The sequence below is a fragment of the Arachis stenosperma genome, chromosome 9, assembly GCF_014773155.1.
Source record: "Arachis stenosperma cultivar V10309 chromosome 9, arast.V10309.gnm1.PFL2, whole genome shotgun sequence".
Classification (NCBI taxonomy): domain Eukaryota; kingdom Viridiplantae; phylum Streptophyta; class Magnoliopsida; order Fabales; family Fabaceae; genus Arachis; species Arachis stenosperma.
In genome coordinates this window covers 44532739-44556010 of record NC_080385.1, presented here as the reverse complement: position 1 = coordinate 44556010, position 23272 = coordinate 44532739, and the positions used below count along the sequence as shown (strand labels likewise).

Sequence of the window (23272 nt, the reverse complement as noted above, 5' to 3'; positions counted from 1 at the left end):
TTTAGAAATTCTAAGGCCTCATCATACATGTTCTATTCTCATAATAAATATGTTACTAGTGTCATTTATGCTATTAGCTCAGAAAAAAATTTTTAGAGATGTTTTTACAAGTGTTCCGATACATCTAGTTTTAGTAGTTACACACATGAGATATTTTAATATTATTTTAACCCACCTCCAAGCCAACCAATCACAGCTCACCCTACACCCCCAAAACCCCCAAGGCTGCCTCATTTGCTCATTGTGGCCGAAAATCATCAAGAGAAAAAGGAGAGAAAGTTCTTGGTTCATAAATCTTCAAAGCTTGATTTCTGCTGAACTAAAACTCAAATCAAAATTCCAATCCAACCAAAATTATCCTCTCTTCTTTCTCTACATAATCATATGACTTATCAAGGCTGGAATCAAGGTGAGTTGGCTGCACCATCTCCCTTTTGCTTCGGTTTCAAGGAAACATGCTTAAACATGTGTTTTCTTGATGTTCTTCCTTAGGAATCATGCTTAACTTGACTTGAGGGCCAAGAAAAGTTAATTTCCAGCAAGTCTAAGGTGAGATATCCCTTCCTAACATGTTGAGAGAGATTTGTCCAGTTGAGGATTTGTGGATTTAAAGTTGTTCTTGATGTGATTTAGGAGGGAAAAGTGCTTAAGGACCACCTGAAAGTATAACCGAATTTGGAGTAGCAAAACCAGGTAGGGTTTGACAAAATTAATCTTGATTGATTGAGTTTTAGTTGTGTGATTATGATATGGTTTGGTTATTGGTGGATGAAATTGTGATCCTCAAAGTTGGTCTCTTTGTACTTGTATGAAATTTAAATATTGGCTCTATTGAAAATACCCCAAAGAGATCATGTTATGATGAATTGGGATCTTAATAATCCCTGGTAATGGAATGTGTGATCACAACTCCACTCAACTTAACCAGCAAGTGTACTGGGTCATCCAAGTAATACCTTACGTGAGTAAGGGTCGATCCCACAGAGATTGTTGGTATGAAGCAAGCTATGGTTACCTTGTAAATCTCAGTTAGACAGATTAAATGGTTTATGATAAGTTCAAAAATAAATAATAAACAGAAAATAAAATAGTAAATAGTTACTCATATAATTCCATGGTGGGAATTTCAGATAGGCATATGTAGATGTTGTGCTCCTCTCGAATCTCTACTTTCTTATTACATTCATCCAATCCTTCTTACTCCCTTCCATGGCAAGCTGTATGTAGAGCATCACCGTTGTCAATGGCTACATCCCATCCTCTCAGTGAAAATGGTCCTATGCTCTGTCATAGCACGGCTAATCATCTGTCGGTTCTCAATTAGGTTGGAATAGAATCCCTTGATTCTTTTGCGTCTGTCACTAACGCCCAGCCTTCAGGAGTTTGAAGCTCGTCACAGTCATTCAATCCCAGAATCCTACTCGGAATACCACAGACAAGGTTAGACTTTCTGGATTCCCATGAATGCCGCCATCTATCTAGCTTATACCACGAAGATTCTGTTGGGGAATCTAAAAGATATGCGCCCGGCCTAAGGTAGAACGGAAGTGGTTGTCAGTCACGCGCGTTCATAGGTGAGAATGATGATGAGTGTCACGGATCATCACATTCATCAAGTTGAAGTGTAACGTATATCTTGGAATAAGAATAAGGAGAATTGAATAGAAAATAATAATAATTGTATTGAAACTTGAGGTACAGCAGAGCTCTACACCCTTAATCTATGGTGTGTAGAAACTCCACCGTTGAAAATACATAAGTGAAAGGTTCAGGCATGGCCAATGGCCAGCCCCCAAAATGTGATCAATGGCCCCCTAAGATGAAGAATAAAACAAAACTGAGACCAAAGATGAAACGTGGTCAAAAGACAACTAATACACTAGTAAAAAGTCTTATTTTTACTAAACTAGCTACTAGGGTTTATAGAGGTAAGTAATTGATGCATAAATTCACTTCCGGGGCCCACTTGGTGTGTGTTTGGGCTGAGCTTGATCTATCCATGAGCTGAGGCTTCCTTTGGAGTTGATCGCCGAGTTACAGCGTGTTTCTGGCGTTCAACTTCGGGTCGTGACGTGTTTCTGGCGTTTGACTCTAGACAGCAGCATGTACTTGGCGTTGAGCGCCACTTTACATCGTCAATTCCCAAATAAAGTATGGACTATTATATATTGCGGGAAAGCTTTGGATGTCTACTTTCCAACGCCGTTGAGAGCGCGCCATTTAGAGTTTTGTAGCTCCAGAAAATCCATTTTAAGTGCAGGGAGGTCAGATTCCAACAGCATCAGCAGTCCTTTTGTCAGCCTTTTTCAGAGTTTTGCTCAAGTCCCTCAATTTCAGCCAGAAATTACCTGAAATTACAAAAAAATACACAAACTCATAGTAAAGTCCAGAAATGTGAATTTAACATAAAAACTAATGAAAACATCCCTAAAAGTAGCTTGAACTTACTAAAAACTACCTAAAAACAATGCCAAAAAGCGTATAAATTATCCGCTCATCACAACACCAAACTTAAATTGTTGCTTGTCCCTAAGCAACTGAAAATTAATTAGGATAAAAAGAAGAGAATATACTATAAATTCCAGAATATCAATGAATATTAATTATAATTAGATGAGCGGAACTTGTAGCTTTTTGCTTCTGAACAGTTTTGGCATCTCACTTTTTCCTTTGAAGTTTAGAATGATTGGCTTCTCTAGGAAATTAGAATTTCGGATAGTGTTATTGATTCTCCTAGTTAAGTATGTTGATTCTTGAACACAGCTACTTTTATGAGTCTTGGCCGTGGCCCTAAGCACTTTGTTTTCCAGTATTACCATCGGATGCATAAATGCTACAGACACATGACTGGGTGAACCTTTTCAGATTGTGACTCAGCCTTGCTAGAGTCCCCAGTTAGAGGTGTCCAGAGCTCTTAAGCACACTCTTTTGCTTTGGATCACGACTTTAACCACTCAGTCTCAAGCTTTACACTTGGACCTTCATGACACAAGCACATGGTTAGGGACAGCTTGATTTAGCCGCTTAGGCCTGGATTTTATTTCCTTGGGCCCTCTTATCCATTGATGCTCAAAGCCTTGGATCCTTTTTACACTTGCCTTTTGGTTTTAAGGGTTATTGGCTTTTTATGCTTGCTTTTTCTTTTTCTATTATTTTTTTCGCCATTTTTTTTCGCAAGCTTTATACTTTTCACTGCTTTTTCTTGCTTCAAGAATCAATTTTATGATTTTTCAGATTATCAATAACATTTCTCTTTGTTCATCATTCTTTCAAGAGCCAACAGTTTTAACATTCATAAACAACAAGATCAAAAATATGCACTGTTCAAGCATTCATTCAGAAAACAAAAAGTATTGTCACCACATCAATATAATTAAACTAAATTCAAGGATAAATTCGAAATTCATGTACTTCTTGTTCTTTTTGAATTAGAAACATTTTTCATTTAAAAAAGGTGAAGGATTAATGGAATTATTCATAGCTTTAAGACATAATTACTAAATGATCATGAAGTAGAGACACAAAACATAAATGAACACAACCTTAAAACCGAAAAGCAGAAAGAAATAAGAACAAGGAATGAATTCACCTTAGTGGCGTCTTCTTCTTGAAGGACCAATAATGTCCTTAAGCTCTTCTATGTCCCTTCTTTGCCTTTGTTGCTCCTCCCTCATTGCTCTTTGATCTTCTCTTATTTCATGGAGAATGATGGAGTGCTCATGATGTTCCACCCTTAATTATTCCACATTGTAGCTCAAATCTTCTAAGGAAGTGTTGAGTTGTTCCCAATAGTTGTTGGGAGGAAAGTGCATCCCTTGAGGCATCTCATGGATTTCTTGATAATGAGCTTCCTCATGCATCTCTTGAGATCCGTGGAGGGTCTCTCTTGCTTGCTCCATCCTCTTCTTGGTGATGGGCTTATCCTCTTCAATGGAGATGTCTCCTTCTATGATAACTCCAGCTGAGTAACATAGATGGCAAATAAGGTGAGGAAAAGCTAGCCTTGCCATGGTGGAGGGCTTTTCGGCTATTTTGTAGATTTCATTGGAGATGACTTCATAAACTTCTACTTCCTCCCCAATCATGATGCTATGAATCATGATGGCCCAATCCACAGTAACTTCAGATCGGTTGCTAGTGGGAATGATGGAGCGTTGAATGAACTCCAACCATCCTCTAGCCACAGGCTTGAGGTCCAGTCTTCTTAGTGAACTGGCTTGCCTTTGGAGTCTCTTTTCCATTGAGCTCCTTCCACACATATGTCCATAAGGACTTGGTCCAACCTTTGATTAAAGTTGACCCTTCTAGTGTAGGGGCGTACATCTCCTTGCATCATGGGCAAGTGGAACGCCAACCTCACATTCTCCGGACTAAAATCTAAGTATTTCCCCCGAACCATTGTGAGATAATTCTTTGGACTCGGGTTCATACTTTGATCATGGTTCCTAGTGATCCATGCATTGGCATAGAACTCTTGAACCATTAAGATTCCGACTTGTTGCATGGGGTTGGTTAGGACTTCCCAACCTCTTCTTCGGATCTCATGTCAGATCTCCGGATACTCATTTTTCTTGAGCTTGAAAGGGACCTCAGGGATCACCTTCTTCTTTGCCACAACATCATAGAAGTGGTCTTGATGGCTTTTGGAGATGAATCTTTCCATCTCCCATGACTCGGAGGTGGAAGCTTTTGTCTTCCCTTTTCCTTTTCTAGAGGATTCTCCGGCCTTAGGTGCCATTGATGGTAATGGAAAAACAAAAATCTTATGATTTTACCACACCAAACTTAAAATATTGCTCACCCTCGAGCAAGAGAAGAAAGAAGAGAAGAAGAAGAAGAAGAAAATATGGAGGAGAAGGGGGAGTGTAGGTTTCGGCCAAGGTATAGAAGAGGGGGTTGTGTTGTGTGAAAATGAAGTAGAATGGAAGGGTATATATAGGGAGGGGAGAGGGTATAGTTTCGGTCATTTAGGGTGGGTTTGGGTGGGAAAGTGGTTTTGAATTTTGAAGGTAGGTGGGGTTTATGGGGAAGAGTGGATGGATGTGAGTGGTGAAGGGGGTAATTGGGAAGAGAGATTGAAGTTGTTGGGAAGTGTGATATAGGGAAGAGTGTTATAGGATTAGGAGGTAAGGTGGGAATATGTTAGGTGGGGATCCTGTGGGATCCACAGATCCTGAGGTGATCCTGTGGGATCCACAGATCCTGAGGTGATCCTGTAGGGTCCACAGATCCTGAGGTGTCAAGGAATTACATCCCTGCACCAAATAGGCATGCAAAATGCCTTTGCATACCATTCTGGCATTTAAACGCCGAGGTGATGCACGTTCTGGGCGTTCAACGCCCATGTGTAGCATGTTCTGGGCGTTCAACGCCCATGTGTAGCATGTTTCTGGCGTTGAACGCCAGTTCCATGCTTGTTACTGGCGTTCAGCGCCAGCTTTTCTCAAGGCACATTCCTGGCATTCAAACGCCAGAATGTTGCTTGTTTCTGGCTTTCAGCGCCAGATTCATGCTTTGTTCTGGCGTTGAACGCCAACCAGATGCTCCTTACTGGCATTGAACGCCAGTCTGTCCTCCCTCCAGGGTGTGATTTTTCTTCTGCTGTTTTTTATTCTATTTTTAATTTTTATATTTTTTTCGTGACTCCACATGATCATGTACCTAATAAAACACAAAATAACAATAAAATAAAATAAAATAAAAATTAGATAAATAAAATTGGGTTGCCTCCCAACAAGCGCTCTTTTAATGTCATTAGCTTGACAGTGGGCTCTCATGGAGCCTCACAGGTGATCAGGTCAATGTTGTATAGCCCCAACACCAAACTTAGAGTTTGGATATGGGGTCTTAACACCAAACTTAGTGTTTGGTTGTGGCCTCCCAACACCAAACTTAGAGTTTGACTGTGGGGGCTCTTCTTGACTCTAAACTGAGAGAAGCTCTTCATGCTTACTCTCTTTTGTCACAGAGGGATGGCCATGTGCCTTAAACACAAGGTAGTCCCTATTCAATTGAAGGACTAATTTACCTCTGTTGACATCTATCACAGCTCCTGCTGTAGCTAGGAAAGGTCTTCCAAGGATGATACATTCATCCTCTTCCTTCCTAGTGTCTAAGATTATGAAATCAGCAGGGATGTAAAGGCCTTCAACCTTTACTAACATGTCCTCTACTATTCCATAAGCTTGTCTCAATGACTTGTCTGCCAATTATAATGAGAACAAGGCAGGTTGTACCTCAATGATCCCCAGCTTCTCCATTACAGAGAGTGGCATAAGATTTATCCCTGACCCCAGATCACATAGAGCTTTTTCAAAGGTCATGGTGCCTATGGTACAAGGTATTAAGAACTTGCCAGGATCTTGTCTCTTTTGAGGTAAAATTTGCTGAATCCATGTATCTAGTTCATTAATGAGCAAGGGAGGTTCACTTTCCCAAGTCTCATTACCAAACAACTTGGCATTCAGCTTCATGATAGCTCCTAAATATTGAGCAACTTGCTCTCCAGTCACATCTTCATCCTCCTCAGAGGAAGAATAGTCTTCAGAGCTCATGAATGGCAGAAGGAGATTTAATGGAATCTCTATGGTCTCTATATGAGCCTCAGATTCCTTTGGATCCTTAATAGGAAACTCCTTCTTGCTTGAGAGACGTCCCAGGAGGTCTTCCTCACTAGGATTTTCGTCCTTCTCCTCCCTTGTGCATTCGGCCATATTGATCACATCAATGGCCTTGCACTCTCCTTTTGGATTCTCTTCTGTATTGCTTAGGAGAATACTGGGAGGAGCTTCAATGACTTTCTTACTCAGCTGGCCCACTTGTGCCTCCAGATTTCTGATGGAGGATCTTGTTTCACTCATGAAACTGAAAGTGGCTTTTGACAGATCAGAAACTAGATTGGCTAAATTAGAAGTTTTTTGTTCAGAATTCTCTGTCTGTTGCTGAGAAGATGATGGAAAAGGCTTGCTATTGCTCAGCCTATTGCGTTCACCATTGTTAAATCCTTGTTGAGGCTTTTGTTGATCCTTCCATGAGAAATTTGGATGATTTCTCCATGATGAATTATAGGTGTTTCCATAAGGTTCACCCATGTAATTAACCTCTGCCATTGCAGGGTTCTCAGGATCATAAGCTTCTTCAGAAGCTGCCTCTTTAGTACTGTTGGATGCATTTTGCCATCCATTCAGACTTTGAGAGATCATGTTGACTTGCTGAGTCAACACTTTGTTCTGAGCCAATATGGTATTTAGAGCATCAATTTCAAGAACTCCATTCCTCTTAGGTGTCCCATTATTCACGGAATTCCTCTCAGAAGTGTACATGAATTGGTTATTTGCAACCATGTCAATGAGTTCTTGAGCTTCTGTAGGTGTTTTCTTTAGGTGGATGGATCCACCTGCAGAATGGTCCAATGACATTTTCGAAAACTCAGATAGACCATAATAGAATATATCTAATATGGTCCACTCTGAAAACATGTCAGATGGACACCTTTTGGTCAACTGCTTGTATCTTTCCCAAGCTTCATAGAGGGATTCACCATCTTTTTGTTTGAAGGTCTGAACATCCACTCTAAGCTTGCTCAGCTTTTGAGGAGGAAAGAATTTATCCAAGAAGGCCGTGACCAGCTTCTCCTAGGAGTCCAGGCTATCCTTAGGTTGTGAATCCAACCATATTCTAGCTTTGTCTCTTACAGCAAAAGGGAAAAGCATGAGCCTGTAGACTTCAGGATCTACTCCATTCGTCTTAACAATCTCACAGATCTGCAAGAACTCAGTTAAAAACTGATAAGGATCTTCAGATGGAAGTCCATAGAACTTGCAGTTTTGTTGCATTAAGGCAACTAGCTGAGGTTTCAGCTCAAAATTGTTTGCTCCAATGGCAGGAATGGAGATGCTTCTTCCATCAAATTTGGACGTGGGTTTGGTAAAGTCACCAAGCATCCTTCTTGCATTATCATTATTGGGTTCGGCTGCCATCTCCTTCTCTTGTTCGAAAATTTCTGAAAGGTTACTTCTGGATTGTTGTAGTTTAGCTTCTCTTAGTTTCCTCTTCAAAGTCCTTTCAGGTTCAGGATCAGCTTCAACAAGAGTGCTTTTGTCCTTGTTCCTGCTCATATGAAAGAGAAGAAAACAAGAAAAGAAAGAGGAATCATCTGTCACAGTATAGAGATTCCTTTATGTTAGTAAAAAAAGAAAGGGGAGAAGAGTGAAGAAGAGTGAGTTCGGATATTTAGATGAAGAGAGGTGAAGAGAAGTGTTAGTAAATAAATAATTGAATAGAATAAGAGAGAAGAGATAGAAAATTCGAAAATAATTTTAAAAAGGGGTTAGTAATTTTCGAAAATTAGAGATAAAATAAGATTAAAATTAAAATTTAAAACAAAAAAAAAATTTGAAAAAGAGATGAGATATTTTCGAAAATTAGAGAGGGAAAAGTAGTTAGGTGGTTTTGAAAAAGATAAAAAACAAACAAAAAGTTAAATAGTTAGTTGAAAAGATATTAAAATCAAATTTGAAAAGATTAGAAGATAAGAAGTTAGATAAGATATTTTGAAATCAAATTTTGAAAAAGATAAAATTTTTGAAAAAGATAAGATAAAAGATAAAAAGATTTAATTCAAAATTTTAAAATTACTTACTTCACTAACAAGAAACTACAAGATAAGATTCTAGAACTTAAAGATTGAACCTTTCTTAACAAGAAAGTAACAAACTTCAACTTTTTTGAATCAATCACATTAATTGTTAGTGAGTTTTCGAAAATTTGATATAAAGATAAGAAAAAGATTTTGAAAAGATAAGATTTTTAAATTTTGAAAAATTGACTTGACTTGTAAGAAACAACTAATTTTGAAAATTTTTGACTAAGTCAACTCAAATTTTCGAAAATTATGAGAAAAATAAGGAAAAGATATTTTTTTATTTTTGAATTTTTAATGATGAGAGAGAAAAACACAAATATGACCCAAAACATGAAAATTTTGGATCAAAACACTTAATGCATGCAAGAACACTATGAATGTCAAGATGAACACCAAGAACACTTTGAAGATCATGATGAACATCAAGAACATATTTTTGAAAAATTTTTGATGCAAAGAAAACATGCAAGACACTACACTTAGAAATCTTTAATGCATGGACTCTAACAAACGAAAAATGCATATGAGAAACAACAAACAATCACAAAGCAAGAAAACATCAAGATCAAACAAGAAGACTTGTCAAGAACAAATTGAAGATCATGAAGAACACTATGAATGCATGGAATTTTCGAAAAATGCAAGTAAAAATTTTTAAAACATGCAATTGACACCAAACTTAAAAATTGACTCAAGACTCAAACAAGAAACATAAAATATTTTTGAATTTTATGATTTTATTAATTTTTTTTGGATTTTTATTATTATTTTTTTTCGAAAATAAAGTTTGGAAAATCGAAAAAGAAAAGAAAAATTTTGAAAAAAATTTTTGAAAAATTTTTGAAAAGAAAATTACCTAATCTGAGCAACAAGATGAACCGTCAGTTGTCCATACTCGAACAATCCCCGGCAACGACGCAAAAAACTTGGTGGACGAAATTGTGATCCTCAAAGTTGGTCTCTTTGTACTTGTATGAAATTTAAATATTGGCTCTATTGAAAATACCCCAAAGAGATCATGGTATGATGAATTGGGATCTTAATAATCCCTGGTAATGACACGTGTGATCACAACTCCGTTCAACTTAACCAGCAAGTGTACTGGGTCATCCAAGTAATACCTTACGTGAGTAAGGGTCGATCCCACAGAGATTGTTGGTATGAAGCAAGCTATGGTTACCTTGTAAATCTCAGTTAGACAGATTAAATGGTTTATGATAAGTTCGAAAATAAATAATAAACAGAAAATAAAATAGTAAATAGTTACTTATATAATTCCATGGTGGGAATTTCAGATAGGCATATGTAGATGTTGTGCTCCTCTCGAATCTCTACTTTCTTATTACGTTCATCCAATCCTTCTTACTCCTTTCCATGGCAAGCTGTATGTAGGGCATCACCGTTGTTAATGGCTACATCCCATCATCTCAGTGAAAATGGTCCTATGCTCTGTCACAGCACGACTAATCATCTGTCGGTTCTCAATCAGGTTGGAATAGAATCCCTTGATTCTTTTGCGTCTGTCACTAACGCCCAGCCTTCAGGAGTTTGAAGCTCGTCACAGTCATTCAATCCCAGAATCCTACTCGGAATACCACAGACAAGGTTAGACTTTCCGGATTCCCATGAATGCCGCCATCTATCTAGCTTATACCACGAAGATTCTGTTGGGGAATCTAAGAGATATGCGCCCGGCCTAAGATAGAACGGAAGTGGTTGTCAGTCACGCGCGTTCATAGGTGAGAATGATAACGAGTGTCACGGATCATCACATTCATCAAGTTGAAGTGTAACGTATATCTTGGAATAAGAATAAGGAGAATTGAATAGAAAATAATAGTAATTGTATTGAAACTTGAGGTACAGCAGAGCTCCACACCCTTAATCTATGGTGTGTAGAAACTCCACCGTTGAAAATACATAAGTGAAAGGTTCAGGCATGGCCGAATGGCCAGCCCCCAAAACGTGATCAATGGCCCCCTAAGATGAAGAATAAAACAAAATTGAGACCAAAGATGAAACGTGGTCAAAAGACAACTAATACACTAGTAAAAAGTCTTATTTATACTAAACTAGCTACTAGGGTTTATAGAGGTAAGTAATTGATGCATAAATTCACTTCCGGGGCCCACTTGGTGTGTGTTTGGGCTGAGCTTGATCTACCCACGAGTTGAGGCTTCCTTTGGAGTTGAACGCTGAGTTATAGCGTGTTTCTGGCGTGCAACTCCGGGTCGTGACGTGTTTCTGGCGTTTGACTCCAGACAGCAGCATGTACTTGGCGTTGAGCGCCACTTTACGTCATCAATTCCCAATTAAGTATGAACTATTATATATTGCTGGAAAACTATGGATGTCTACTTTCCAACGCCATTGAGAGCGCGCCATTTGGGGTTCTGTAGCTCCAGAAAATCCATTTTGAGTGCAGGGAGGTCAGATTCCAACAGCATCAGCAGTCCTTTTGTCAGCCTTTTTCAGAGTTTTGCTCAAGTCCCTCAATTTCAGCCAGAAATTACCTGAAATTACAAAAAAACACACAAACTCATAGTAAAGTCCAGAAATGTGAATTTAACATAAAAACTAATGAAAACATCCCTAAAAGTAGCTTGAACTTACTAAAAACTACCTAAAAACAATGCCAAAAAGCGTATAAATTATCCGCTCATCAGTTATGCTTGAAATTGATTGTTTATATGAGCTATTCTTGGTGAAAGTTTGTTGAAATTTTGATGAAATTTGATGATATTCAAGCTATGAAACATATTCTTGAGTGCAGCTGGAAAAACGAACCCTAGACCTTAAATTAGGGTTGAATTTCTATTGAAATCATGTGGAAAAGATGGGGTTTTAGTGGCTGCTAATTTATTATGAATTTTGGTAAAAATTGGTTATTGAAAAGATTGAAAAACGGGTAAAAACAGAGAAATAATATGAAAATTTTACGAAGAACATGAAGAACACTTTGAGTGTGATGAAGTATATTGAAGAACACCTTTTAGATCTTAAAAAGGGCAAGGTTGTAATTATTTTGGTGTTTAAGGGGTTATTTTGTAAATTCTGAAAGTTAGTGTGGTCAAAGTAGAAATATTAAAAGTTACGGGTGGTAAAAAGTGAATTTAAAAGGTTAAAAGTTAAAGAGGGCTAATTTTTGAAAATTTAATGATAAAATAATAAAAATTAATAAAATATTAAATAATAATATTTAATTAAAAATAATATTTTAATAAAAATAATAAAATAATGCGAAAAAGGCAATTTTCTGTAAAAGCTTTAGAAAGACAACTTTAAGCGCAAAATCTCATAATTACCTTCATAAAATACTTAGGAAGTGGTAATAAAATATTAGTGAGGAAAAGATAAAGGAAAGATAACAAGCTAAAGAAGAAATGAAAATTGAAGAAAAAGTCTGTAAAGTTTTAATGACAGAATCAAACAGAGATTAGCGAACGAACTAGAAGCAACATAGTTAGTTCTTAAGTTGTGCCTAGGGTTAGGTATAATATGAAAAGTTAAACTATTTCAGTATAGAATTAATGAACCTATACTTGGGACATGCTAACTATTCATATCGAAATTTACATAAGCTTTAAATACATACGTTAAGCAGAAAAATCAGAGCAGAGTAAAGAAATACAGAGAACAGAGTAATCAGAATAAAGTAAAGAGATAAAGAGAAAAAGAGTAATATAGATACAGAGGAAAGAGTAATCAGAGAAAAGTATAGAGATACAGAGAACATAGTAACCAGAGCAGAGTAAAGAGATACAGAGAAAAGAGAAACCAGAACAGAGTAAAGAGATATAAAGAGAAAAGAGTAATATGATAAAGAGAATATAGAACAAGTAGAGGGCCTGTTGAAAGGTCATTTGTTGCATTAAGGCAACTCCAGAGTTATTTGTATGATTATCTGCTACACTGAGGCAGTCAGATAGATGTTGGTACGACCACTGAGAGTGCTTCCCTGGGATACTTAGCTATAATGCTATTCTGTAAGTCAGAGGACTCTTACAGAGGTATCAAAAAAACACAATTTGCATACACTCCTGTAAGTCAAAGGACTCTTACAGTGAGTGTGTTGGACAGATATAAGTTAACTAGCTCTGCCATGCAAGTCAAAGGGCTCTTGCAGTGGGTTGCTAGTGCTGCCCTGTAAGTCAAAGGACTCTTGCAGTGGTTTGCCTCACAAGTCAAAGGACTCTTGCGAGGAGCATTGCCAACAGGGAAGCCTTACCTAGTCAAAGGACTCTGGGTAACGTCGGGAGCGGGTATGTAACCGACCAATGAGCTCATTACCTACACTAGGGCTAGACATGCATCATACTTGGTTGTGCATTTCCTCTGTTATGATTGTTGAATGAATGTATGCTTTGTTTGTTTGTATTCTATTCTTTGTATTTGTGTTTTACTTTCTTGTATTCTTTTGTTTGTGTTCTACTTTCTATTTTCTCTATTTTCTCTATTTATCTATATCTTTTATTTACTGCTTCTCTATATTCTATTATTCGTCTGCCAAACAACACAGAATTAATGAACTTAACTAATAACCTCGACCCTACTAAGAACTCCCCAGTTCTTACCCCTTCTCTCTTCCTTCCCCTTCAGATGGAAGCATGAGTACCCTTCCGTAGTTCACTGATGACAGTTCGCAAAAAGGATTCCACTCTAGGTAGTCTTCTGAGTCTAGGGTGAATCTCATTCTCTGTTTATATGTATATACTGTGAGACCAGCCAATGTCTGCACCTCGTTTGTACGTGAACTTTAACGTAAATCCTGTGTATGAGACTCCTGTTATGTGGCTACTTGATGAGGTACCAGAGAGACGTCATATGGCAATGTCTGATCATGCAGAGGAGTAGTAGATGATGTTCCACATTTTGATGACGTTCCACCTGACATGAGTTTTGACGACTTAGAACGTACTTTCCCTCGCTTTAGTAGTCTAGAGGGACTAGGTGAGTATAGAGTCTAGGCTAGCCTGCGTGCCAACTTAAGGACTTCTTGAACAGGTCAGGGCTTGGGATGTTGTATGTATATATATGTATATAGTTATTATCTAGCTATATCTAGGGGTGTTCTAACTAAAGATCTTGACTCTAATAAAGGCTGGATAACTGAATGTTATTAACTGTTGAGATGTATATAAGTGTGGTTGTTGATAACTGTGGTATTTGTTATTATTTGCGAATTGATTGTGAATGATTCTGTTTATTAATCCAAATGTTTTCAAAAAAAAGTACCTCAAAAAATAACTACGCTTTTAACAACGAATTAGGCTCATGTAATAAATAATAGATAATAATTAGGAAGACAAATTGGTAGCGCTCAATTTCTAGTATGATCATGACGTACCATAAATTGGGTCGTTACAAGTGGTAGCCGCCGTCACTAAGGTTGTCCCATTCCATCACCCCTTGCTTTTATGTCATTTTTCTGTTTTCCATTATGTTTTGTTGTTTGTTCTCGTGTTCTTATTGCATGATCATTTCTATCTATGTCTTAAAGTTATAAAATGTTACATATATCTCTTACCTTACTTAAAAGAAAATCTTATTTAAGAGAGACTAAGTTGCATGAATTTCGAGTTTATCTTAAGAAAATATTATTTAAGAGAGACTAAGTTGCATGAATTTCGAGTTTATCTTAAGAATAGTTCAATTATCTTGATGTGGTGGCATTGCTTTTGGTTTCTGAATGTATGAATGAACAGTGCTTATTTGAAATTGGAGTTAAGAATGTTGGCTCTTGAAAGAATGATGAAAAAGGAGAAGTATTATTGGTAATCTGAAAAATCAAAAGAAATTGATTCTTAAAGCAAGAAAAAGCAGCAAAAAGCAAGATGCAATAAAAATAAAAGCAAATGCATGTGAAAAAATAATATATAGAAAAAGAAAGAAGCAATAGAAAAAGCCAATAGCTCTTTAAACCAAAAGACAAGAGCAAAAATCCAATAACCCTTTAAACCAAAAGGCAAGGTTGAAAGGATCCAAGGCTTTGAGCATCGATGGTTAGGAGGGCCTAAAAAAACAAAATCTTGGCCTAAGCACTCCAAAGGAATAGTGTCCCTAACTATATGCTTGCGGTGTGAAGGTGTCAAGTGAAAAAGCTTGAGACTGAGCAGTTAAAGTCATGATCCAAAACAAAAAAAGTGTGCTTAAGAACTCTGGACACCTCTATCTGGGGATTCTAGCAAAGCTGAATCACAATCCAAAAGGGTTCACCCAGTTAAGTGTCTGTGGCATTTATGTATCCGGTGGTAATACTGGAAAACAAAGTGCTTAGGGCCATGACCAAGACTCTAAAATCTATGTTCAAGAATAAAAAAGAATTGAACTAGGAGAGTCAATAGTATCATCTAGATTCTAAGTTCCTAAAGGATGCCAACACTTATGAGCTTTAATGGATAGTGAAATGCCAAAACTTTTCAGAAGCAAAAAGCTACTAAGTCCCGCTCATCTAATTAAAACTGAGCTTCATTGAAAACTCTGAGATTTATTGTATCTTACTCTTCTATTTTATCCTACTTTGTTTTTAGTTCCCTGGGGATAAGCAACAGTTTATGTTTGGTGTTGTGATGAGCGGATATTTTATATGCTTTTTGACATCATTTTCATATTGTTTTTATTATGTTTTATTCAAGTTTTATTAAGTTTTCATAGGTTTTAGTGCAAAATTTACATTTTTGGATTCTACTTTGAGTTTGTGTGTTTTTATGAAATTTTAGATATTTTCTGCTGAAATTGAGGAGCTGGAGCAAAAGTCTGATTCAGAGGCAAGGAAAGCGTAGCAGATGCTGTCAGGATCTGACCTTTGTGCACTCAAGCAAGAATTTCTGGAGCTACAGATATTCAAATGGAGCGTTCTCAACGGCTATGGCAAGCTAACATCCCAAGCTTTCCAGCAATATATAATAGTCTATAATTGTCTTTGGATATGAAGGCCCAAAACTGGCGCTCAACGCCAGCCATCTACCCTAGTCCTGGCGACCAACGCCCACAGGTGTGAAAATGATTGCAGCTAGCCGATTTAGAGTTGTCTGACCTATCAAGGTATTGTAGGCTGATGCCATGTCGATTACAATGTAGTCAACACTTAAGGTTCTTGATTTCATGCCTTTACCAAAAGTTGTATGCAACGAGATAAAACCAAGAGGCCAGATCGCCTAACCCAAAGAGGTTATCTGGATAAGCTCTCAACTCCTTTTCTTCTAACCCAAGTTTACTAAACTCGAGATTAAATAATATGTCGGCTGAGCTTCCCTGATCCACCAGAGTTTTTTGGAGGTTTGCATTAGTGAGGTTCATTGTAATTATAATAAGGTCATCATGACCAAGTGTCAGTCCTTGGGCATCTTCTTTGGTGAATGAAATTGTGGGTAAATTGGGAACATCGCTGTCTTTACCAACTTGGTATACTTCCTTAAGATGCCTTTTACGAGAGGACTTAGTTATTTCTCCTCCTGCAAATCCTCCATTTATTACATGTATGTGCCTATCAAGGGTTTGCGATGGCCGATCTCGCCGACCTTTTTCGTCGACTCTTTTCCTTTTTCTTGGATCATCGAATCTATCCATGAGGTATCTTTCTAGCCAATCTTCCCTGGCCAGCTTTTCTATGATGTTTTTCAAATTATTGCAATCATTGGTAGAATGCCCATACAGTTTATGATACTCGCAATATTCTGTCCGACTTCCAACTTTCTTGTGTTTAATAGGACGAGGAGGTGGGAATTTTTCAGTGTGGTAGATTTTCCTGTTGATGTCAACAAGAGAAACTCGGAGCGGGGTATAGTTATGATATCTTTAGGGCTTCTCTGAGTTGTATTCCTCTTTTTTCTTCGCTTCCTTATCTTTGTCCCGAGCTTAGTATGAAGGATTTTTCCTTGGAATTGACTCTCTAAGTCAGAAATTCTCCTCCATATTAATGTATTTCTCTGTTCGCTCTTGTACTTCATACAAAGAAGTCTGATGTCGCTTGGATAGAGATTGAGAAAATGGTTCTTCTCTGAGGCCGTTAACCAACCCCATTATCACTGCTTCTGCGGGTAAATTTTGGATCTCCAAACAGGCTTTGTTAAATCGCTCCATGTAAACTTGGAGAGTCTCTCCGACTTCTTGCTTGACCCCCAGTAGGCTGGGAGCATATTTGACTTTATTTTTTTGGATCGAAAAGCGGGTGAGAAACTTTCTAGCTAGGTCGTCAAAACAAGTGACCGACCTAGGTGGTAGACTATCAAACCACTTCATCGCTGCTTTGATTAGCGTAGTCGAGAAAGCTTTGCAGTGAATTGCATCAGACGCTTCAGCCAGGTATATCCGACTTTTAAAATTACTGAGGTAGTGTCTCGGGTCAGTTGTTTTGTCATAGAGGTCCATGTCAGAGTTTTTAAAGTTCTTAGGCCTAGCTTGCATGATCTCTTCAATGAACAGATCTTCTCCTCCAAGAGAGATTTCCTCCCAATCCGTCTGATTACGCCGACTTCGAAGGTCGGCCTCTAGTTTCGAGAGCTTTTCTTCTAACTCTCTTCATCATCGTACCTCTTTTCACAAATCTCTTTCCACTTTTCTTTGTTGCTTAATCTCCTTCTCAAGTTGCTCTAATTGGCTACAGTGCCCGTGCACAGGTCCCATAATCTCTGTTGGATGAGGGGTTTCCTCATCTTCGGGTGGATGAACTTCTGAATGGATTTGCTGTGGTGGAGGTTTTCCTAATGTACCTTCTCTTTAGGGGCCACTCACCCTTTCGTGTCGTGGAGGGATCACAAGTGCTTGGTCATTGTTGTGAGGTTTCGGTTCTAATTCAGACGCCATTTGACCGTCTTTGAACTAATTGTCCACCATGATTCGGTGTAGACTTCCAAGTCCCCAGCAACGATGCCAATATTCTGAGGGTTACTTGAAACTGGGTTACTTTTGGACCTAAACATAATTTCCAGACTCCTTTTGAGGTAACGTCCGACTTCTTCTGGTTTCAAGGTGCTGCCGTTTAAGTTCCTCATGAAGAGGTGGGGGTGGTACTTGCAAGGGACCCGATACTTAAGTTAGTAAGAATTTTAAGAAGATTTTTAGTAGATTGGGTTCTAAATATACCTAAGGGTGTCAGTGTATTTATAGTAGAGCAGATAACCACCATTTAGCGTAGTTCCACTTTTGCTGGTAGATGTTCCATTTTTCTAGGCAAGCTATTGAGATCATCCTTCTAGATAAATGAGAGATATCTTTGGAGTTGGTTATTTATTCAGATAAGTAGGGTTAATCCGTCATCTTCGAGCGCGACCTCTTTGAGGTCGAATATGTGTGGAGGAAGCATGATCTCTTGCGTGGGCCTTTGTTCTTTTTGGACCTGACTATATCTTTAGGACAAGATATGAATCGTTATCGTATAAATAAAGTTACTAATTTTAAATTTATTACTTAAAATTGTTCTAAAACATAAATCTAGTTTGATTAATATGTAAAACTCTTCCATCAAAATTAATCTCATAATATATTATAGCATTTTATTTTATTTTAGTTTTGCTTTTTTACGTTTTTTTTTTTTGGACGGTGCCAGGCCCTTACGTATTTTATTTTGGGTCACATTCTACGCTTTCAGTACTCTAGGTTTATGATGGCCCGTCAAACCATGGAGGCCCGGGACAAGGCCCAATATACGATCCGGCGTTAACGACGCTCCAGCAAACACTAAAATAGCCGTTCAGACTTTGAATGAAGAAAAGGAAAAAAAATGAATATAGCCGTTTCAATTTGAAACCAAGTGCAGTCTTCGAAAACCCTATTATCCAATCCCAATCGTTCTCCACAATTGAACTCTCTCTCTCTCTCTCTCTCTCTCTCTCTCTCCTCACAAGCAAGATTTTGAAGTTTTCTTCTCGTTTCGTTTTGCTCCAAAGATTATTGAACCTCTCGTCATTCTTTGCTTCCAAAAGACATGGACGGTACGCTACTCTGTATGTGTGTGTTCTTTTTTTCTCCTTCATGATTTGAATTTTTTAATTCTTCATCGAAATTCAACATTTCTTGTAGAAAAAAGCATTCAAATACAAATGCTCGCTGAAAAACACAACGAAATTGTTCTCGAGGACAAGCAGCCACCACCAAATTCTCATACAGGTTCCCGCTCTCTATCCTCTCTTCAATTTTTCTATTTGAATGATAAAATACATTTTAATTCTTGTTCAGCATCATTAGTTAGGTTAACTAATCTCAGCAAAAGAAAAAAAACCTAATGTTGTTACTTGTTGTTTGTGTCATTTCCCTTTTGGTTAGAGGATGCGCCAAAGCAAGAGAACGAAAGTTCTGAGTGCACGGACATTGAAAACAGCATGACTAATGAGATCCATGAAGTTTCACCTGATCCGGGTGGTCACACACTTCCGATCTTGAAGAAAATCATCCATTTGAGTACCAAGATTCAGGTAAAAGTTCGAAATTTTATTTGAATTGTTTTTTTTTTTTTAAGTTATACATAGACCAGTTTTTATTTGTGCATCTTTGTTTTCACACATTCATTCTTGAAGTTCTAAATTTTCTTTCTTTATAATTCTTGTATCAGGATTTGAAGCAACAGCATATAGTACTGGCTGAAGAAGCAAAACTCTCTACCAAGTCCTTTCTGGACTCTGATGCTTTGAGGTCTTTTAAGTCTCTAGGTATTGAGTCTCATCAAAGTTAAATATAAGTTTTTACGTTTCACTTTCTTTATGACTAGTTGAATTAACAGTGAGTTTTGGCACTTTTGTTTGATTTAGGTATTGAATATGAACTCCTTAGAAGAAAATTTCTGAAGGAGTACAATGAACGGAAGAGGCTTTCTAATGAATTGATTGAAATGAAGGGAAACATCAGAGTGTTCTGCAGATGCAGGCCGTTGAATGCTGGTGAAATTTTGAATGGGTCTGCTGCATCTGTTTTGAATTTTGAGGCATCTTCTGATTATGAACTTCAAGTCGTCGCTTCAGACTCAACCAAGAAGCAATTTAAGTTTGATCATGTGTTTAAGCCAGAAGATAACCAAGGTGAAATAAATGCTACACTTTTTTATTATGCTCATTGGAATACATTTTGCTTTTCTGGTATTGATTCAGTTAAAAATTATTTAACGCGAGTGTGTTAATTTTTGTCATGCAGAAGCTGTATTTGCACAGACGAAGCCTGTCATTGCATCAGTGCTGGATGGGTTCAATGTCTGTATATTTGCTTATGGGCAAACTGGAACTGGTAAAACATTTACAATGGAGGGAACACCAGAGCAGAGGGGAGTTAACTACAGAACACTGGAGGAATTATTTAGGATAGCTGAGGAGAGACATGGTGTAATGAAGTATGAATTGTGTGTCAGCATGTTGGAAGTTTATAATGAGAAGATAAGAGATCTCCTGGTGGAAAATTCCTCCCAAACTAAGAAGTGAGTTTTTGTTTTGCATTGTACCTAGCTTAATTTTCCTGTTGCACTTGAATTGATGAGTGTAGTCTCAAGTTTTATTCTCCCCTTTCCAATAAACTAAGCATAACAATTTGTTGTTTCAAATGTTAATTAATCAATTTTTTTATTTCAGGTTGGAGGTAAAGCAATCTGCAGAGGGAACCCAAGAAGTCCCAGGACTTGTTGAAGCTCCTGTTTATGGAACAGAAGATGTTTGGGAGTTGCTCAAGACTGGAAATAGAGTAAGATCTGTTGGATCCACCAGTGCTAATGAGCTTAGCAGCCGTTCTCATTGGTATGTCTTCAATCAATCGGATAATCTTTCTAAATATGATTGACATGACTTGTTGATATATTAACCACAAACTCATACTTAAATTTTGTGAGAACTGATTTTCTATACTCATTTTGCAATTCTACATAGTTAATAGTGAATGCTCCTATTCTCATATTTTGAAGATGGACATGGCCACGGTTACATAATTTGTTATTGCTAGTAATTAGTAAATGTAATATAATTATCTCAATGAGGGTATAGGTCTAGTCTAGGCTGATGTTGGTCTTACATTGATAATTAAGAAGAGATTTTACATGCAGCTTGTTGCGAGTAACTGTTGTGGGGGAGAATTTAGTTAATGGCGATAGAACAAGGAGCCGCCTCTGGCTAGTAGACCTAGCTGGCAGTGAGCGTGTAGGGAAAACTGAAGTTGAAGGAGAAAGACTTAAGGAATCCCAATTCATAAATAAGTCTCTATCTGCTCTTGGAGACGTTATCTCCGCTCTTGCCTCCAAATCTGCACATATCCCTTACAGGTATCTATGTTCCTCTTGTTCACATTCTTACATAACGAATTCATTATTTAACTCATATTTGTGTCTCGTTTGGAACAGGAACTCAAAGCTGACTCATATACTTCAGAGCTCCTTAGGTGAGATTTCATTTCAGCTTTACAAATTTGTGATCCTTTGGAAGTTGCTGCCATGTCTTGATTCCTGTATATTTGACATTTCTTTTATCAAAAGCAATGAATCAATTGCAATTCAGATAGTTATTTTTATGAAAAGGTCTTCAGGGTGTGTCCATGTGTGCGTGTTTTCTTATTTGTAATTTCTAATTGTTGATATGGGATTCAAATACAACAGGAGGAGATTGCAAAACATTAATGTTTGTCCAAGTTAGCCCAAGTGAGACAGATTTGGGAGAGACACTTTGTTCCCTAAACTTTGCTAGCCGGGTCCGTGGAGTTGAGAGTGGCCCAGCTCGCAAGCAAGTGGACCATGCTGAGCTGCTTAAATACAAGCAAATGGTAAGCAAAAAGTTTAATTTGTTCCTATGAATAAGAATTAACCATTATTCATTTATATCCTAGCTGAAATATTTGATCATCAAAACAGGTAGAGAAACTCAAACATGATGAGAAGGAAACTAGGAAGCTACAGGATAACAATGCTAACTTGCTACTGAGACTTGCTTCAAGAGAACACCAATGTAAAACCCTTCAGGAAAAGGTAGCACTTGTAATTTACAAAATGTTTATTCACACAAGTCAATCATATATTCTGTATTTATCTCAACTCCAAATTAATTTTGACAGGTTAGGGGCCTTGAGAATCAGATAGCTGAAGAAAGGAAGACCAGACTAAAGCAAGAGAGTAGATCAATTGCTGCTGTCTCAGCACAAAATTCATCATCTACATTAACTGCAGCTCGGAGAAACACTGCAGATAAGAAGCCACCTCTCAATCCTTCACAGACGAGAATGCCATTGAAAAGAATATCCAATTTCATGCCTTCGCGGTCTCCTATAGCATCGAAAAGATACAACACTTCCATGAATAGTGGGAAGGAAAATACAGAAGCCTACTCGAAACCAAAAAGTAGGGCATCAATAGCAGTTAGACCACCTGCACTCCCAACAGGGAAGCTCCTTCAACCAAGGAGGCGGGTCTCCTCCATTCCCGCAATCTGTCCAGAGAGAACTTCTGACATCACAACTCCACTCCGGTCTCATGCACCACCAATGGCGCAGTTACTTCAACCAAGGAGGCGGGTCTCCAGCGTCATAAGCTGTCCAGAGACAACTTCTGATATCACAACTCCACTCCGAGCATCTCAATTTGCAGGTGGAAGCAGTGTATTGATCAGTCGCCAAAGGAGAGCTCGGTATTCAAATTTGTTTGCCCCATTACCAGAGTCGAGAGCATCTGTTGAGATGACCACACCGATGTCTATCAGGAGCAGCAGCAAGTTTAGGGGAAGTCCAATACAAGGAGTCGATTCAAGGGTAGCTAGGCATCCAGCTGCGGTTGCACTGCAACGGAAACCTGTGGTCTGGAGCCCTCTCAAACTGAGAGGCTTGAAAAATAACAATAACAGAAGGTCTTGGCTCATGCCATCTCGGTCATACAATGAGTTGCAATGATCTTTGGCTCTCTCTGACAAATGAAATAGCCATGTCATGCATTTCTACACACACAGTTATCTCCAATTGAACTAATAAATACACTCATATTAGTGCAATTTGTTTTGTTTGTAATGTGTTCCAAGCAAAATCTCTAATGCTTATTACATGTTCATTCTATCTGGATTCCGAATGGTGACAAGCTTGCACATGGTGAAGATTATAATTAAGGGGATGAAAGAATCATTTTCCAAACATCTTAGTTCTTATTTGACTTTTTACTGTGCTCCCATCCCAATATTTCTCCCTGGAGCTGGAACTTGAAAGTTCATTCTTAGAGTACTTCTCTTAATTTTACTTCTTGCAGTTCTAATTTAGAAGTAACACACTAGCTTCTTGCAACTTTATGTAGCTTTAAACTGAACAAGGATAAATATTAGAAACCCGCATTAGCCAGGTAGGTATGAGAGGTGACCCATAGCATTGGGACAAAAAAAAGCTAATTTAATTTTAATTCAAGATTGTTACATCTATATGCACACTACAATTTAGCCTTGGCGAATACTAATTGTTAAAAAAACTGGAGAGGATCTTTTTCCATACTGGGAGTGGATCCTCTCCAGTGAAAAAAAAACTAGATGGTATCCAGTGTTCAATCTAACTATTCATTGCGTTCTCTCTCTTATTTATTTTTGGTCCCACTCATAGAATCAAAGGTGATAGATCACACTGGATTCTATCAATTGTTAAAAAAACTAGAGAGGATCTTTTTCCATACTACGGTGTACACGTCAGCCTCCCAAGAAC

At 37.9% G+C, this 23272-nt stretch overlaps 1 protein-coding gene and 1 non-coding gene across 2 annotated transcripts; both read left to right on the top strand.

Annotated features, from left to right (window-relative positions):
- Nucleotides 1-7476: 7476 nt before the first annotated feature.
- On the top strand, nt 7477-7580 carry LOC130952503 (small nucleolar RNA R71). Its single transcript, XR_009074682.1, has one exon. It is a non-coding gene; the product is annotated as a small nucleolar RNA R71 (small nucleolar RNA).
- Nucleotides 7581-18453: 10873 nt separating this feature from the next.
- On the top strand, nt 18454-22693 carry LOC130950969 (kinesin-like protein KIN-14S). The gene is made up of 12 exons (XM_057879574.1): nt 18454-18576; nt 18665-18751; nt 18908-19056; nt 19194-19290; nt 19390-19656; nt 19769-20045; nt 20197-20358; nt 20661-20876; nt 20955-20992; nt 21207-21370; nt 21459-21572; nt 21659-22693. The coding sequence occupies exons 1-12, from the start codon at nt 18570-18572 to the stop codon at nt 22484-22486; spliced, it is 2406 nt and encodes an 801-aa protein (XP_057735557.1). The 5' UTR covers nt 18454-18569; the 3' UTR covers nt 22487-22693.
- Nucleotides 22694-23272: the final 579 nt, after the last annotated feature.